The 18,662-nt window shown below is 43.7% G+C and overlaps 1 protein-coding gene across 5 annotated transcripts; it reads right to left on the bottom strand.

Moving 5' to 3' along the window:
* Positions 1 to 15,282: 15,282 nt before the first annotated feature.
* Positions 15,283 to 17,564, bottom strand: LOC136484989 (26S proteasome non-ATPase regulatory subunit 2 homolog A-like). Of its 5 annotated transcripts, none has more exons than XR_010766288.1 (5): positions 17,368 to 17,564; positions 17,030 to 17,154; positions 16,699 to 16,944; positions 16,335 to 16,424; positions 15,283 to 15,592 (listed from the first exon to the last, which is right to left on the bottom strand). XR_010766288.1 is itself a non-coding variant. In XM_066481941.1 (5 exons), exons 1-5 carry the CDS (start codon positions 17,424 to 17,426, stop codon positions 15,671 to 15,673), a joined length of 405 nt encoding a protein of 134 aa, XP_066338038.1. In that variant the 5' UTR covers positions 17,427 to 17,564; the 3' UTR covers positions 15,283 to 15,670. The 5 variants fall into 5 exon arrangements, 2 of the variants coding, with proteins under 2 accessions (XP_066338038.1, XP_066338037.1); XM_066481941.1 differs by having other exon boundaries at positions 15,283 to 15,704; positions 16,699 to 16,766; positions 17,001 to 17,154; XM_066481940.1 differs by having other exon boundaries at positions 16,699 to 16,766; positions 17,001 to 17,154.
* Between the last annotated feature and the right edge of the window lie 1,098 nt (positions 17,565 to 18,662).

Genomic DNA, 18,662 nt, shown 5'->3' with positions numbered 1-18,662 from the left:
TGGTATGATGTCCATCATCGTGCTGGTTTACGAAACAATGAGTTTGGATTGCCACTTGTGAATTTTTTCAAAGAAAATACACACTGGGGAAAAACTGGAGCATGATCCCTGTGTCTTTTCTTCACAAGTGGAGCAAGTCTTTTATGTTGAACACCCAAAAGCTAAAGGATGGAATTCTGTGGTAAGATTTAAGCCACGAGATACTTTTGACATGGGTGATGATGAACTGCCACCGGATGAAGCAAATTAGACTAACTGGCTTTCAGGTATTATCAGGCTTTTTTTTAGAGTATGTGGACAATTGAGTGCCACTAATTTTGACATACATAAATATAATAATAATTATTCAGGTTGCACTTATTACAAGGCATATTTGTTTTAGGTTACTCTTGTCTATGCAGGAGGGTGTGTGTTGCTCTGTTTCTCCCAGGTGATGGATGTGTTCCTGCATGATGGATCGAAGAGCATCTTAGTTTCTGTAGGCTGCTAGCATGTGTATTCTTTGTAATATGTTTTTTAAGAAGTTTCATTTACAATTGGTGGTCTAAGTGAGAAATCAATGCCACTCACATGTAATGCTTGAATTATTGAGAAATTGAGTCCAGTAATTTATAGATTGGTCGTATGATTGAGAAATTGAGGTTAGTCATATGATTGAAAAAGCAGCATGTGTTTTCTTTTGCTTGAATCTTTGAGTGAAAATTATGAAATTGTTGAGCGTGTGAAAATTTTGGAAAAATATGGGGAAAAACATGTATTTTATTTGGCTTGAATTGTTGCGAGAAAATTATGGAATGTTGAGTGTGAGAACATTTTTTTATGAATAATATGGAAAAAATACAGGCAAGGAAGTTTTGACCTCTTGACCACGGGTAGAGAATTAGGGAAAGGTTACCACAACACTACATGTTCAAAAAAAGCATTTTTAGATAGTTATTGACGGTAAGCTGATACACTTTATCACGTATCTACAAGCATGTAACGGTCAAATAGAGTCTCTAATTTTGTGTTAGCTTGATATGTTTTTATTATCGTATCAAAAGGTGTCTTTACGTGCCTATAAACAATTGTTTGATACGTTCTGTGACGTGTCTAGATGGTACAAACGATATGAAGCATCTCTATATCTGTAACGTTTTGTGGCGTTTTTAGTATCGTGTCAATTAGTGTGTTTAGATATATATGGACGGTGTTATGACACACTTTATAACGTGTCTAGACGCTATTGACGATTAAAAGCATGTCTAACACCGTGTCATTTTGATACATTTCCAAAATCATCTCGAGAAGTGTCTTTACATGTCTTGTAACAGTGAAAGCGTGTCAAATGTCGTATCCAGTTGACATGTTTCCAAAGTCGTGCTTAGAAGCGTCGTTACGTGCCCATGTACATACGCTTTCAACCAGCGTCATAAAGAAAACGTGACCATTGCTGGAACTTCCGACCGTCGGAACTCCCGACATACGTCGGAACTCCCGACGAACCAACCCGAGAACAATAATTTTATAGTTGCTGGGCAAATACCGGACACATCCAGTATTGCCAGACCAGCAAGAAATCAGTTAGCTCTTTTGTATCTCAAACACTCAAAACTCACATGGGTTGGCTTGAGCACTTATGAAACATTATCTATCAACATGATGCATCCCTCTCAATAGTACGGCATTCCTATTAACTCAAATTTAAAAGTATAACGGATTTAAACCTTTTGAGTTGATCTTTTTGAACCGAAGCCGTGTATTCCAATCTTCATCAAGTGAGGGTGCCAACATGTTGATATTGATCTTTTCACTTGAGCATAGCCATCTTGAGCACGTGACTTGATTCCATTCATCAAATTTGAATAATCCCAAATGTATCAAGTCACTTCCATCAAATACTTCATTATAGATTTGATCCTCCACATCAATATGACCAACTTAGCTTGATTAGTACTTCAACTAAATGCAAGTACTTTCTTCTTCACCCTAGCTAGGTTCTTCGGCCGCCAAGCCATCGCTTGCCCTTCACCCTTGCTTAGTACCTCGAAGCCTTTCCTTGCTATCTTCACCATCTCAAGCCATCAAGTCACATCTTGTGTTGAATCAACCATTCATTTGAATTGTTATCTTTTTTATTTCAATTTAGCAAGCTTCAAATATGAGACCATTCCATATGCAATCCCTCATGTATCATTAATTAATTTTTACTAGATTGCTTTCACATAATACATGGAAATCCCACAATAAATAAGCCTTTGCATGAATTTCATTTGCATTGTTGTCTTATGCTTGAACTAGATTGTTTATACAACAACACATCATTTTGACTTTTCATTAAGTACCTGTGAGATAACCTATTACCTGTTCACACTTAGCAAACGGGTTAGACCTTTAATCACGTTGTCATTCAATCATCCAAAACCCACTAAAGGGCTAGATGCACTTTCATGGACCCGTAGAGGCAGCCACACTTGGCGGATATTGGAATCCAACCTCTGCACGTTGGTCTCCTCCAGCCTGAGCCCCTACCATCCCTGCAGCTGCTACATTGCACCCTGCCCTTCGCCTCTTGGAGCTTGCGGCTCGCCTGCTTTGCTTGTCGCCGCACACAGCAGTCAGCACTCATCACCGGCGCAGCACCTCCCCCCAACCCACAACCTGCTCCTTCGCCGGGTGCCGATTCAACCCTGCTAGTTGCCCCTGCCCCAGCCAGTTGCCCCTACCCCTGCCCCTGCCGATTCGCCGCTGCCCCTACCGTCTGCCGGGCTGCCGCTGCCCTTGCCCTATTGTAGACTTTGCAGGTTTCGCGAAACCCGTCGGATTTCGAGGATCTAGCGGGTTCGGGGGCGGGGGCTGATCTTCCCCACAGATGCTCCACCCGCCTCGTTGCCATCTCTACTTCCATCCGCTTTTTTACTTCCCAAACTGCACTCCCTCAATTGCTCGTATAAGACTTGGACTAGTGACCTTACGTATCTCTCGTATGTAACTTGGATTCATGACCCACGCTCATATGGGTTAGGACAACTCGCGTCTACCAACATCATATCTGTTCTTCGTCCATCATTAACGTTGATCAAAAGCTCGGATTAGATGCCCATATCCAGATTCACAAGGTACAAAAAATTTGTTTTTCTCGGTTGGTGGGCCGTGTTTACTAGGGGGTTGTTGTATCGATCGCGACAAAATGCAGTTCACGATCAATCAGGACAAGTGCATTTACAGAGTGAGTCGCAGCCCCCATGTCGCCCTCCCGCACGGGCAAGCCGGGCGGCAACCCTAGCCTCCACCGCGGTCGATCACCCCTCCCATCCCTCTCCCTCGCCGCTGCCAGAGGAAGCTGCCGAGAGTCCCGCATGGTTCCCAAGGACGGCGACGGCGGGGACCTCGCCCTACATTCGTGAGCCCTTCTGTGCGGGATCAGCTCCAGGCAGCGGGGGCTGCGTGGCGCTGGTGCTCCGGGGCGTTGTCTCACCGGCGACTGGATCCACATGGTGTGGCCGTGCGGCGGCGGCCGGCGCCCCCAACCCTGTCTTCATCTTCTCCGACGGATCCGGTGAACGCCCCTACTCCTCATCCCCTGCTACTTCAGATAGCCGGTGGGGCAGATGGAAGGCGCTGTACTAGTCCTTCCGCGGTCGAATCTAGTGGCCTTGTGCTCGGATCTGACGCTTCTACTGCTGGCTCCCTCCCTCCTGCTCATGCCCCGACGTGGGGCGTCGTCGGGACGTCGGGGCTCCGGTCCAGGCTCTGCGCCAGCAAGTTGGTGCTAGCTGAACATGCTACGGCTGCTCGGCTGGCGTCGGCGAGGCAGCGGGTAGGGGCGCCGCCTTCGGCGCGTTGCCGGCTGTTGCCGAGGCGGACGTGCTACGGTGATATCGTCTTGGGACTGTTTGGGGTGGCTCTGCATCGACGTGGGGCGTGCAGTTTGGCCACGAGCGTGATGGCGGTGGGGCAGCATGCCTGTGTTCTTCGTGTGCAGGGGCCTCACAGCGACGCAGTGCGCAAGGTTTGGCAGCGGGCTTGCCGACGGCGGGGCTGCATGACCGTGGACGTCCTCCCTTTTGTGCTGCTCTCTGGCCGACTTCCGGCCGTTGAGGGCCTTCTCTGCCAATCATTGGGAGGGCAGAGTGCTGTTTGGGTGAAGCGATGGCGTCAGCCATTACGGTGTCTAAGGTGGCTGCGGGTCTCCCACTGTTGCGTGCGAGTCCGAATGGTTCTGTGCAGTGTGGAGGCGGCTGGCACCCCCCTTCGTCTAGGCAATGATGATTGCCGGTGCATGCCTCCCACCATCGCGGGCAAGTCTGAGAACGGCTCCACCTGCTGTGGCGGCGGCGGCTGCGCCACCCCCCCCCCCCCCCCCGACGCTTGCCTTCTTCCAGGTGTGGAATCTTGCCGGTGCACGCCTCCCACTTTCGCGGGCGAGTCCGGGAACGGCTCAGCGTAGTGTGGCGGCAGTCGGCACCCGGGAGGGTCTACGGGAGCACCGTCAAAGGTTCTGGGCGAAAGCTTAGCTCAGATCAGTCTGAGCCAGTGACGAGGATTTTCTTCTTGAAGGCGTCGCTGAAGAATCTATTGCTGCTGCTTCTTCATGCTTCTCCTGGATTGGCCCGATCAATGCAGTTACCCTCGGCACAGGACTTGGGCAAAGCCTTGTCAAGCTCTTGCTTGGCCGACGATGATTACGTTTTGGCGTCATTCACCTCCTCGTCGAACAGCTCCTGTGAGTTGGTGTGGTAGTCTTTGCATTCGCTGTGTCTTACTGTTGCTGTTTTTCCCTCTAAACATTTGTAAAACATACATCATGCCCATTTGGGCTATATCAATATGTATTCACGTGGAGAGTAATCCCCCGGTGACATTAAAAAAATGCAGTTCACAATATTCGAATTGCAATTTTGATTGCGGAAGGCGGAGACATTGTTACTTGATAGCACTAGATTAGGCATGGTAGTCACCACAACCGTGTTGTGCATCTCCGGCGAGTAGCTGAAGTACTGAAGTGCCGCGCAGGTAAAAGGATGCATGAATCAGTCAACGTGCAATGGTCGATGGACATGCATGCTGTGCCGTGTGCATTCGTGCCCCCAAAGCCGTTTTTCCAGTAACGGACATAATGCAGGTCTTGGTCTTTGTAGTTCGCCTCCATGTCCCACATAGCCTATCCAGCGTGCTACTGTATGTCGCTGTCGCGCCCACCTCCATGGTAGTGGCCACCATAAGTGTCGACGTCTGCCCTCAAAGCCATGCGGACAAGAATTCTATGATAACACAGAAAGAAGAAATAACCTTAGATTCTAAAAATCTGAATCTGCAAGTTTCAGAATGGGAAGACCAATCAGTCTTTAGATATGTGAAAAAGCCATAAAAGAAAATCCCCTACCTTTTCATTAGATATATCAGACAAACATATTTTTAAATTGTTTTAGTAGACTATATACTTTCACAACCAGAATTTTAAATTTCTCCTAGTGTTTTAGCATTCAGAATTTAGTATAATTTTTTCCTACCAAATGCCTCCTAATGCGATTCCCATGTGCTATGACTAGGGGTGAAAACAGTACAGATATTTTCCGACCGTATTCGAGACCGAATTCGTTTAGAGGGGTTCAAATCTGTCCGTATCCGAATCTAGATATTCAACATCCGATACCGTATCCGTATCCGAATACTCAAATCGTATATTTATGATGTCGATACCCAATCGTATCCTATCCGGCATGGCTGACACTATCCGTATTCGGATCCGAATCCGAACAGAAATATGAAAACAAATGTAATATCAGTGATATCCGTCTGTATCCGATCCGTTTTCATCCCTAGCTATGACTAGTGGCAGTGTTTTATTACTATTTTAAAACACTAGGGGAATTCCACCATTTTGGTAGTGTTTCATTTAGGATACCAAACGGGAGGATGCCCACATCGAGATTCATCAAGATGTCCCGAGACAATGCCCTGGCCGCCCTTATATATAGTTAGGGTCCAGGGCACATACAGAGAGGTTCCTAGCTAACCTGGCTTGCAAGTAACGCCATCCTGTGGTGCTCATCTCGGCGTGGCTGTCATCATGGTCTTACGCCCATGTTGCATTATGGTGTGGTGTGGCCTACAGTGAAGATCATGGCAACACTGTTGGCACGATGGTAGTCTGCCAGCAGTCCTTCGCAGCGTGGTCTTCGTCATCGTCTTCAGGTCCTCCGGGGGTATCGTACAAGAGTTGGTAGCCGCCCCCAATCTTGCCGATCGCCTTGCATCTTGTGGAGACTATGGCTACGATCTCTTGCACTGGGGTCGTGGCCTCTATTGGTTCAGGAGGCCTCAAGGCCTCCATCGTGGTTCCCATCCCATAGTGGGTGGAAACATACAGGTGTCTTGTCGAACCGTATGTGGACGGTGGGCCATCGTACCGACCGTTACCGCTTGGGCGGTGTCGTCTTTTCCCTGCGACATGGCGGGGATGGCGTCTGACCAGACCGAGGTGACCGCTCTTCCCTCGGTCCTTATGAGGTCAGTGCGACGTACCTATCCCTGTCAGAGCGGGCACGCTTGGCGGGACTTGGTCCCTTTACCATCATTCCTAGAGGTCGTGGTGGAGAGGTCGTGAGCCGCTGCCTCGGTGCATGACTAAGGCAAGGGGAGAGGTCGGGGCAGGCTGTTTACACCAAAATTTTGGAAGGAGAGCGCGGGGACTCGAAGCTTCCGAGATTGTATCATCAAGGAATCGGTTGCGTAACGATCGACATTAGCTGATTCAGATACGGTACTAGAATCGGATCTTTTTGGATAACGTCAACAGACGACGTTGATGGACTACAGGGAAAGATATGACAGACTCTATAGAAAGGGAAATATTAGGGTCCATTTTATTTTAAGTTAGGAATGTTTTCTTTTACTCCAAGAATTGTAATAAGTCGTATTTGAGTAGGATTCATGTTTATGTTCCGGGTATAAATATTGGACCCCAGTTATTGTACAAGGACACGAACAATCAATTAACACAATCTTTCCAGCTTTCGCCATCGCATTAGGAGTAGGAGTACCGTAGAAATTCGGCGAGTTCTTCAACAAGCAGGGTTGCATCGACTGATCGACCTCCGGCTTGTCTGTGAGCACCATCACGACTTATATTATGCTTGTAAAGCTGCATCAGCTGATTGACCTTTTATGAGTTATAATATAAGTTAGTTATCGATTCATATTGTTGTTTCTAAGGTTGCATCTGCTGATTGATCTCTTATGAACCATTATATAGATCAAAGTTGTCGATCTTGTGTTAAATAACTTGTTGTTTAACATAATATCACTAGTTATCGAATCTACTAAGATTAGTAAGATTTTTCTGGCTGTTTTTGGTTGATTCACCAGTTATCAATTTTGTTATAATTAATGTTTTATTAATTATAATAAATCACCTGATTGAGATAGAGATAGAATCGACATCAAATCAACTTAATTGGTCGTCTTCTAGTATGGTTACACTTTGAATCTTATAATTGATGGCTTAATTCTGCTAGATCGACTATTTTATCTCTATTCCAATCAAACATAGTATGCATTCAATGACATGTTCTAATCTTGAGTAAGTTCACTAGTTAATAAGATCTAATCTAATAACACAACTATAGCTGCATCGACCCGGTCGAACCTCACCGGTAAGACTTTGGATTAGAGATTATTGAATAGTAGTTTTGTTCATGATCAAGATATGTACTCGGTTTATTTGCTATGCATGCATAGGCTATTTTAGCCAATTCGCTTGTGCTTTCACGCATATAGCATGTTTTTTATGAACCTGTCGATATATAGATGGTTCTATACATTATTTAGCTTCAGTTTGTTATTATTATCATAGTTGTATCGATCCGATCGAACCTCACTATTGAGGGTAACAGATTAGATACAGAGCGTTTGTAGATTCATTTATACTAGACAGTCGATTTGTTCACGTATTATATCCTTTCTCATTAAACTTATCGGCTCAATGCTTTATGTCTGGATTAATCAATCATAATAAAATCGCTGTAACCCATGGGTATCGGTTATTTTGAATCCGTACCATCATCATTGATAATAGCCGGTAATCTTCAATTCAACTATCCTTACTTTACTGATATGTTGAATATCGACTATTTAGTCGATAGCCCCATCGAATCGGTTGTTTAGCTGCATATTTGAAACTGTCTGGAGCAGCACCGACATGTTCCGCCTTAAACTACTGATAAGATTTTCCCTCCTTGTTAATTACAGGTCAAATTGACTGTCACGCCGCTGGGTTTTCAAAATCGACAGGTCAAATTTTTATTATTCTCCCAATATATTTTTGCCAATGTTGTTAAATGTGGTGCTTTATTCTATATACGCATAATCACTACCGCAAAAAAAAAAAGGCATCCCAAAATTAGTATCGGAGGGGGTCGCTAAAAATACTAAAACACACGATGGGTCGTCTAAGATTTACAGTCGGTCACAATAAAAAATGTTTGCATGAGTTGTTGGGGTGTTTGGCACGGCCTGAGGCGTTCCTCCGGAGGAGCCAGAGCCGTTTTGGAGGTGCCACAATTTGTGGCTCCTCCAAAATGGCTCCGGCTCCTCTGCTTTTTACCGAAAAAAGACTCCTTCATGAAAACGTTTGGCAGGGCTCCTTTGAAGGAGCCAGAGTAGGAGCCGGGGAGGAGCTTACCAAACAGGCCCAATAAAATAATAAATAAAGAAACATTGAGTGGTTTTTTTTATCTTGTCTGAGTTGTTTGATTCTAAACTCAATAGGTTTGTGATGTGAGGAGGACATGTAGAGAAGGGAAGTCGAATGACGAAAATTAAAAGATTTAAACATTGACATGTATATTAAAAAATGAAGAAAATAAAATAAATAGAAAACAAATAAAAAACACCACACGCCACCCAAAAATAACGTCTAGCCAAAAATAAAAAATATATATATACGAAGCTAGTAAAATAAATATTATTTTTAGTATGCATCTAAACATAGTAATCTCAGTACATTGCAAAATAATAGAGCTAGAAAATCCAAAATATCCTTTAATTTATAATGGAGGAAGTACTTCTTAAATGTGCCCTCCCATACAACTCTCGGTCCGTCCATGATATTTCCTCACAACACATGATTAAATGAGTAACAACACACACGTCTAGCCTAGGTATCGAGTCTATTCAGAATGTACTCATGTTGATGACCTGGAACAGATCGAGTCCAATTGCAAGACATTAGAACATGTGACATAAAAAATACCAGTGACTTAAGTCATCATCCAAGTGGTCGCACAATAAGTTATATGTTCCGTTGCAACATACGGGCATGTCACAAGTATAAAATCAATTTTCGCTGATGGTTGCTATTCTTTTAACTGGCGGTTCATAATGTATGGGCATCACTAGAAATGAAACTGTGGGCCTAGGCTATAAACCACCGGTGTAATTTTACCTTTTCTGGTTGTTTTCTTAAGTCTATCGCCGGTAGAAATACATGATTTCTACTGGCGGTAGTCTTAAGAATATAGCCAGTAAAAATGAATTTGTATTGGTGGTTTGCTTAACCTAGCGCCACAGTAACTAATTTGACATTAAGTTTTGGAGCTTTTCAAATGATCTTGGATGGAGAAATATTCTGAACAAAAGTTGTAGTACTCAAAGAGATACATAACTTTGTAGTTGACAACTTTTTTTATTTAAAATCATTTATGATGTAGAAATTATGTTTTATGATTAATGATTTCAAAATTCATATTTTTTAAATTTCTCAAAGGTCATTGGATGGGAAAACGATCAAAAGCAAAGTTGTAGATTTTGACAAGATCTAAAGCTTTGCAGTTGAAACTTTTTCATTTGAATCTGTTTATAGCTTTAAATCTCCATATCATATTTTTCTGTTAGCAGTAGCTTTATCTTTCCTTGTGATAGAAAATCTTTGTAATCACTTGAGCTTTAACTGACTATGTAATCAAGATAACTGTGTGTACTGTGAACCACATTTGTTGTTATGCATTTTGATGGTGATAAGTCTTATATAAAGTCTTATGTATTTTGATGGTGGTCTTATATAAGGTCCATTTTTCTAGACGTTTTTACTGCCTTTGTAACTCCATTGCAGAAATGTACTTTTTTGCGAAGCATAAGCTTCACAAATGTACACCTTGGGGGAAAGATTTTTCTTTTTTTTGTTTTTCTAAATCATTATCACATACGCGTGTTGGCTATGCGCGTCCGTGCTAAGGGGTTATCACATACACGTGTACCCTTATCGTAGATGCGGTTTGGTAACCCACGTCTATAGTAAAGCTTATTACAGACGCGTTTTTGCTCCCACAAGTCTGTCTTAAACTTAATCATAGACGCGTGTTTGCATACCACAGACGTGTGTTTGCAACACACGTCTATAGTATGAGCTTATTACAGACGCGCTTTTGGCGCTTCTAAATAAAACCTTATTACCGACACGTTATGGCAGACGTGCGGAAACGCGTCTGTGATGTCTCTAAAGGCGCGTCTATAATGTCGTTTTTTTACATAGTGTGTGTGTCGCTGCCTCGTGCAAGACTCCCCGAATAAGACCACCCCTCTATATAAACGAGAGAGAACATATGGCCAAATGAGGATCCCAACTCACAATCGTCGAAATTCAACACGTACAAACCCTCTCTTTGCCCTATCTCTTTCCAACCCCATGCTGTTCATCGCTTGATTTGACGGCCAAGGATGGTGTCCCTAGGCTTGCCGGCCAACCTAGGGCAACACGGCGACATCCTTGCCTCCCGAGCGAGAGCTTCGGACGGTTCCTTTGCAAGTTTGCCTGGAACTAGCCGTTCTTCGTCACGCAAGCACAGGGGATTTGGTTAACCTTTTGTGGTTTGCTCATAAACCTCTATCTCCGTTCTTCACCGTACCATGTATGTAAGTGTGATCTTTGCTGCGTTCTTCGGTCTGTGGTGACCCGGGCGATCTTTCCCTAGCTGGTGTGCATGTGAGAATTTTAATTCGGCGTCGACAGAGTATGCATGGTAGCCATGGCAAATACGAAAAGCGGGCGGGGCAAAGTACGTACACGGAAATAAAACGGAACGGGCCGGGATGGGAATTAATATTGTTGCATCTGTTTTCATGCCAAAATAAAAACCGTGGTAGCTGGATGCATGCAATGCATGGTTTGCCCGGCCTGCCCCGCGCGCCTAATGTGATAGATTCCAATAAAACTGATCAGCCATATATATGATTGCAAGAATTGAATTAACCGAACCATTGTCGGGCACCCTGCATCGTCTCGATCGTGCCAAGGTATGTAAGGCAGTGGCTTAATTAAATTAGCATGGCAATAGGAGTTGTAGGCCGGCTGGCATGCATGGCAATACCCACCAATATAGGAGCTGAGCGTGCCTACTAGCTTTACTTTGTTCATTGGTTGGCAAGTTACTTTTGTGTGTGTAGTCCGGAGCAAGCACGCAGAGATGTATATATTGCATGCATTGCATTGGTTCAGCGAACGAATTGAATGTGGGGGAGGCGACTGGGCCGGCTACGTACGTGTAGATTATTATTGATTGATTGAATGAATGAATCTCTAAGATAGGGTGGATAGAAGATAGATGTCATCCGCCACTACTGCAGAATTGGACATCACTGCCAGCCTCATCACTGCCGAATTTTAAAAAACCGACAGCGATAGCCCATCACTGTCGGTTTTTGACTAAAACCGGCAATGATAGGACCAACCGACACTGATATTCGTGTATTCACTGTCGGTTTTAGGCAAGAACCGACAGTGATATTGGGTCATCACTACCGGTTTTAGCCAAGAACGGACACTGATACTATCACTGTCGGTTCGTGGCTTGAACCGACAGTCATATGGTGCAAGAAAACATCATAAGTTTCTCATATGATGGCCGATGAAGACGAACTTTATATCAAAGTTGTAGTACTCGACGAGATCTACATCTTTATGGTACAAATATTTTTAATTTGAGATCGTTTAGATGTCCAAATATTTTGATATGAAATAATCTATCTAACGAAAATTACGTTTGATTTCTAAAATTTAAAATTGAAAATTTTCAAACGGCCTCAGATGGAGAAACGTCTAAAACAAAAATTGTAGATCTCGAAAAGCTATGCAACTTTGTAGTTGAAAACTTTTTCATTTGAGATAATTTACTACTTGAAATGCTGTTTGAAATTAAAATTTGAAATTGTTAAAAAACTCTGATTTCTCTTTTTAATCTCTGGATAAAACTTGCAACTAGTCATTCTCGCTCATACTAACTTCAAATTTGATGATTTTTTTTTTCTAAAAAATTCTAAAATCATGCTGTATCAATTTATTGTGTTCTTACCGGTATTATTTTATCCATCTTTTCATGTGACTGTGTTTTATCTATTTGAATTTTGAATTTCAAAAAATGACAACTTCAAACGTCATTTTGGAACACTAAATGATTTCAGCTGAAAAAATCATGAACATAGAAGTTGTAGAACTTATCAAGATTCACAACTTTTATTTTGGTCATTTCTTCATCCGATAAAGTGGTAAAAAAAGTATTCACAAATTTTACATATCTCTCTTATAGTTTCATAAACAATAAGAGGGATATGTAACATTTGTGAACAATGTTACTACCACTTTGTCGGATGAATAAATGATCAAATGACCAATATAGAAGTTGTAGATCTCAAAAAAGTTATGAAACTCTGTTGTTGATAACTTTTTGATTTAAAATCATCTTGTTAAGGAAAATTACGTTTGCAATTTCTAAAATTTGAAATTTAAATTTTGTAAACGACCTCGGATGGAGAAACTACCAAAATAAAAGTTGTAGATCCCAAAAAGTTATGAAACTTTGTAGTTGACAACTTTTTGATTTGAAACCATCTTCTCAAGGAAAACTATGTTTGAATTTCAAAAAAATTGAAATTTGAATTTTTAAACGATCTCGGATGGACAAACAGCAAAAACAAAATTTGTAGATCTCAAAAAGTTATGAAACTTTGTAGTTGATAATTTTTTGATTTGAAATCATTTTGTCATGGAAAACTACGTTTGAATTTCTCAAATTTGAAATTTAAATTTTGTAAACGACATCGGATGAAGAAACTATCAAAATGAAAGTTGTAGATCTCGAAAAGTTATAGAACTTTGTAGTTGACAACCTTTTCATTTGAATTCGTTTAGGGTCCCAAATACTTATTTCAAAATTAGATAAACATAAAATGGCTAGGACCAAAATTTCATTTGGACACAAACAACTTGCGGGTGGAGTGGTTAGCGGCTGAAGACGCGAAGCAAGACGACAGGGGTTCGAGCGCCGGTGGCTGCGAAGCATGTGTTTTCCGGGTGAAAAATCGCTTGACATGTGACTTGCAACGCGCGACCGTGTGGCTGTCTAGTGGGGCCTCTCCTGGTATTAAAAAAAATTCCCTCTTTTTTCAATGAATTTTTTTTGGCTTTCCCAGAAACCACATCACTGCCGATTCACATCACTGTCGGTTCATAAGAACTGGCAATGATGTCAATCCCACATCACTGCCGGTATACCACTACGGGTTCAAAATCCGGCAGTGAAGGGGGTTTTTGAACCGGCAGTGATGTCAAGATTTGGGGTAGTGCGTGTTAAGGGTTTTAATATATGTTTAGTCAATTAAGCTAGTGACAGGAATTGAAGTGGCCCAATGCACGATCAAAAGAGGAGGGGCCATGCATGTTAGCTGGCTGCTGGCACATGCACTGGGATTGTGCATTTGGAAGACCCGACCTTGCGTTGTGATAGTCACATGCAACAACATACATGGCGCGATCGACTCGGTTGTGTATTGTATATATAGAGAGTCTGCCCCTGCACCTGCATGCCACACACACAGAATATAATTAACACATCGACCACCGATTGATCGAGCATGGCGTCTACCACTGACGTGACGACGTCGTTCCTCGTCGGGGTCGTACTGATCCTGGTGGTTTCTCGCCCGGTCCCGGGATCAGCAGCAGGAAGCAGCGCCACCAGCAGCCACAGCGAGCCGCAGGGGATGACGACTTTCCGCCTGCCCCCGCCTGCTGCTACGTCGGCGTTATTGCTAGAGGACGATCTGTCCCTGCTGGACCTTGGGAGCTGCAAGACCAACTGCCGTGAGTGCCTCGTCGAGGGCTTTACCTCCTGCTTGGGTTCTTGGTGGACTCCTTCCAGCTTCGCTACCTGCTTCGTGAAGAGGGTCATCGGCAAGGGCTGCTTCAGCAAGATAAACTAAGTTGTGCTGGTTAATTGGTTCACTTGCAATAATGCATGCTGCATGCACCCATACATCATATCCTACATCATCTTTAATTTCCTACCGCATGCTTGCCGGCCGCAGTGTGTATATATATATATATATATACACACACACACACACGGTAAGACTATTCTACAGCTGGCCACAGAATAACTTATTCTATGGCCACCTTGATTTACGATAATATTTGTACCAATTTACGATAATGACAATACATATTTACGATACATGTGTTACTATAATTTAAGATGATACTTACCATAATACTATAGTAAATCACTTATGAGGGATTTACTATAACCTCGTAAATTAGTATAGTAATTATCGTAACTCAAAGTGGCCACAGAATAACTTATTCTGCGGCCAGCATATATATATATATATAATTATTATTGTATTGTAACGTACGAGTAACTACCCCATGCATGGGATGGATATGCATATGCTGCCTGATAATGCTTAGCTTGATGTATGTATGTATGTATGTATTGTATTTGTATTGTATTTGTACGGCCGATGGATCCATCGTATGTATGGCCGGGCAAGCGCACTACTGGTTCGTTTGACCTTGGTTGACTTGTTGCATATATAAAAATAATAATTACATATATATATTTTCTACCGTGTCCTCTAGTGCTACATGCAATGTGATCCGATCCTTCTGTAAGACCACTCTCCTTCACCGTACATCCATCTGGCGACCAATAAACTGAGCTAGCATGCATGGGTGCTAAACATGCATTATCCATGTGCTATCCACCGCCACCACCCCTCCTCCTCCTCCTCATCCTCCTCCTCCTCTAATATAAATATATTTAAATACCATATACTATTTTAATCTGTATCCCCTTTATTAATTACGACGTTACATAACACTAGTATATTGCCCGTGCTAACGCTACGGCGACATCTAGGGTAAGTGGATAACACACATTATAGAGGCATTCATCAAACTTGGTAAATCTAAAGCAATCTATTATACTTGATCAATGGTTATTACAGATGTGTCAGCATGTCGCTACAGCTTCGGTAATCCCCAAACTGTTTTAAGATAAGAAGGGCCGCCTCCGCCTGGCCATCCTGCTGCTTCCTCCTCCTCCCCTCCCAGGCCCCATCCCGGACCTCAAGCGAGCGCTCCCGAACCTCAAGCTGCCCTACCTGGCGGACAATCGCCTAGACGGCCGCGTCCCGCCTAGCCTGGGCCTGCTACATCGTGCCACCGTCCTCGTCCTCTCCAGCAACCACCTAACGGGCAGATCCCCGGGTCCCTGCTGCCCCACCTCACATCGCTACCACCTTGACAACAATTCTACGTACAAGCCAGTGGCTGCATCTACAAGGGATTAGCAATGAATGAGGTGTAAGTTGGCCCAAAAGTTGAGTACACCTTGCCCTTCTGTTTGTAGAACTTCTAGTTCCTCAAGAAGCAATGGGAAACAATGTACCTGACATAATTCACCATCCCACAATAACTTGCGCTTATCATGTAGAACAGTCTTTGAGTGGATCAGGCATTGAAGCTTCATGTTGAACATTGGTTTAGCTAAGGATATATCAAAGTCTACTTGTGCTATGTGATCTTGCATGTCTAAACGATGTCAGAAGTCAAAGATCAATATTTGGTTTAGGTAAAGGATATGTCAAAGTTTGTATGTGTAAAATAAAAATAATCCTATGTTCCAGAAATCCCAAATTGACAAGACAACACAGAGAATCATAAACCATTTCAAAAACACATCCAAATCCAAAGATTCAAAATAAGCAAAAAAAATGAGCCTCTTTATCATTCGCAGGTTCACCAAAAGCATTGGTTAGTACTACTTCCAAAATGAAGTTTCTCCAGCAAGATGCCTGCTCAATAAATTTCCATAATTAGGGTAGCCCTTGGTTATTTTGATTTAATCCATGATATGATACAAGTTATTATTTGCTACTAATTATTTTCTCCAACTCAAGTGCAATTTCTCAGGTTGCTTTTTACATGCCATATTTTACTGAAATTATCCTCTAAAAAAAACTGAAACACAGAATTCTACCATTACGTATGAGTTATGACATGACGACATCTTGTTTACCTTCCCACCAACGATGCTCCAAATGCCGTCATCACCCTCTTCGGTTCCATCAGAGCATGAATAGTAAATAGACAACTAAAATGGTGGGTTCTGCAATTCAATGAGAATATCACAAAGTCTGCACTTACACAGGCACAAAATCCGCCATGCCATTAGCTTAGATGAATCACCTTTGCGTATTGTTCTTTTATAGTTCCTACTTCCTAGTCTACTTGAACATTACCAGCGCATTTGTATTCCTTAGATACTGAAAAATTTATTCCTAGTCTACTTGAATATTACCAGCGCATTTTTATTCCTTAGAAAAATTTAGACTTCGCTGATTGAAGGAGCCAGTAAACATATCATTCCAGTTCAGCCATACCTTACATATTCATGTTCCCATGAACCCATATCACCTTCAGAGCCCAACAAACGGTATTTCAGGCTCTCCTGAAACAAGAAGATGTCTCAGTTCCAGATTCACAGGAACAGCTGAAGATGTCATTTTTTGTCAAACAAAAAATCTTGTAAATGACAGTAGGAAGAGAACTATTGCGAAAACACATTCGCTTTCTCCTTCAATGGACATTGTCAAAGCTAACACTGACAGTATGTCAGCCATGTACTTCTGCAAAACAATAAAATGGTGTCATCAGCACTGCACCAAACCTATCTACAACATACCGAAGCTGGGTGATCCAAAGTGTTCACACATTTCTTGAGGTCGTACTCTGGTATTGTTTCAAAATAGGACTGGAGAGTTCCAAAGTGCGAGAAGAGGAATTTCAGCGGCTTTAGGACTGAAGTCATTGAGCTCGTGGCAGAGCGAATCTCCTGCCTGAAACAGATCAGTTTTAGTGGCAGCGAAAGGGTTAAGAAACAAGCTGTTGGTTGCACAAAACTACAGGACTGCAGCTGGAGCACTCAATTATCCTTGTCAGACACAAGAAAAATCATCTTAATTTTACACATTATATAGGCAATAAGAAGCATACAGCACCACGACGTAGACCTGAACCGGGCTCGGGCAGATTTGCGAAGCGAGCAGTACCTCATGCGAAGCGAGCACAGACAGGTACACTTCAGGAATTTCCATCTCGGCAAGCACATCGCTGTTAATCGCTATGGCCAACTTCAGTATCTAGTCTGCACAATCCTTGCTTTGCTACAGCTTCCTCCTCGCATCCACGGATAGACCCTTGGGCGGCATCCGTGGGCAGGGCAATGACCACTTCGTCGGAGGACGAAGGCCCGATGCGCGGCATCGACAGAGGGGTCGGGGTTGGCGGCGGTGTCGAACTCCCTCCCAGACCTGGCGGCTGGCGTGGGCGTTCTTCATGCTGAGGCAGGGGTCTACGCCCTCCTCCGCGATCCGCAGGCGCCACATCCTCCGATCTTGAAATGCACACAGTGGGCTCCGGGGCGGGCAAGGGAGATCCTTATCCGCGGCGGACGACCCTCCCTCCCTCCATCGCCTCTCCTCTCTTACCTCTCGCTCCCGCTGCCCACGGAGTGGGGTGGGGTGCACGACGGGGTGGGCTACGCGCGGTGCAGGCTGGGGCGCACGACAGGGTGGGCTACGCACGGTGCGGGCTAGGGTTGCGCCGGCTCGAGCAGATCCCACGGAGAAGGCCCTTACGTGGAGGGAGCTCGCGCCGGCCATGGAGGAGAGGAGGTCGCACGAGCGCAATGGCGCGGCCCCTGGCCCCTTGTGGGCTCACATGCTAGGACTGGCGGTGCGTGCGGCCCTGGCAGGCGCTCGCAGAGGCGGCGGTGTGTGCGGGAGGAGAGAGGAGAGGACGATGTTTCAATTTTTTTTGGGGAAAAAAATGCCAACCGCGGAATCGAACTGTGGCCGATAGGCGTGGGCGTGGGGGCTGGATGCAGAGGGAGGAAACGCAGGAGGTTGACACACGCGATTGAGGGCAGACACACTAAACATTAGTCGTCGAATTTGGATGAGTAATGAGAGAGAATGGCTAAGAGATAATCTGGTGCATCCGTTTTGATGGTGTTATATTTTCTGGGTGCATTCATGGGTGTGGATGTAGCATAGGTCATGACTATGGAGCATGCATTTGTTGTATGACTGTAGATTTATTCTAACTGGTGTATTACAGGGTAGGGTAGATCCATCGATCACCCCTATTATGACAAATTAAAATATAAATAGTAGTTCAGGAAATTAAAAGGAAAAAGTGGGTAGTTTAGATTGTTGATCTGTTCACCCGGCTGCAGCACATGCCCAACTTTACTTTGCGTGCCGATTTCCGTTGCTCGCTAATAACGCAGCAGTGACAAAACGTCTGTCCATGTGCGATTTAGTGGTCCCTTTCATTCTTTCCA

This window comes from Miscanthus floridulus, chromosome 10 (genome assembly GCF_019320115.1).
Source record: "Miscanthus floridulus cultivar M001 chromosome 10, ASM1932011v1, whole genome shotgun sequence".
Taxonomy (NCBI): Eukaryota; Viridiplantae; Streptophyta; class Magnoliopsida; order Poales; family Poaceae; genus Miscanthus; species Miscanthus floridulus.
Note: the sequence above shows the minus strand (reverse complement) of the source record. Positions and strands in the feature narration are given on the sequence as shown.

Excerpts from the sequence above, each read along its gene's own strand:
- LOC136484989 (XM_066481940.1), bottom strand. The coding sequence starts at position 17,426 with ATGTGCTTGCCGAGATGGAAATTCCTGAAGTGTACCTGTCTGTGCTCG. Across the intron at positions 16,767-17,000 it reads CTTTGGATCACCCAGCTTCG|GAGAGCCTGAAATACCGTTT; the intron begins GTATGTTGTAGA and ends TTCTTGTTTCAG. Across the intron at positions 15,593-16,334 it reads GGAGCATCGTTGGTGGGAAG|ATGCAGCCACTGGCTTGTAC; the intron begins GTAAACAAGATG and ends AATCCCTTGTAG.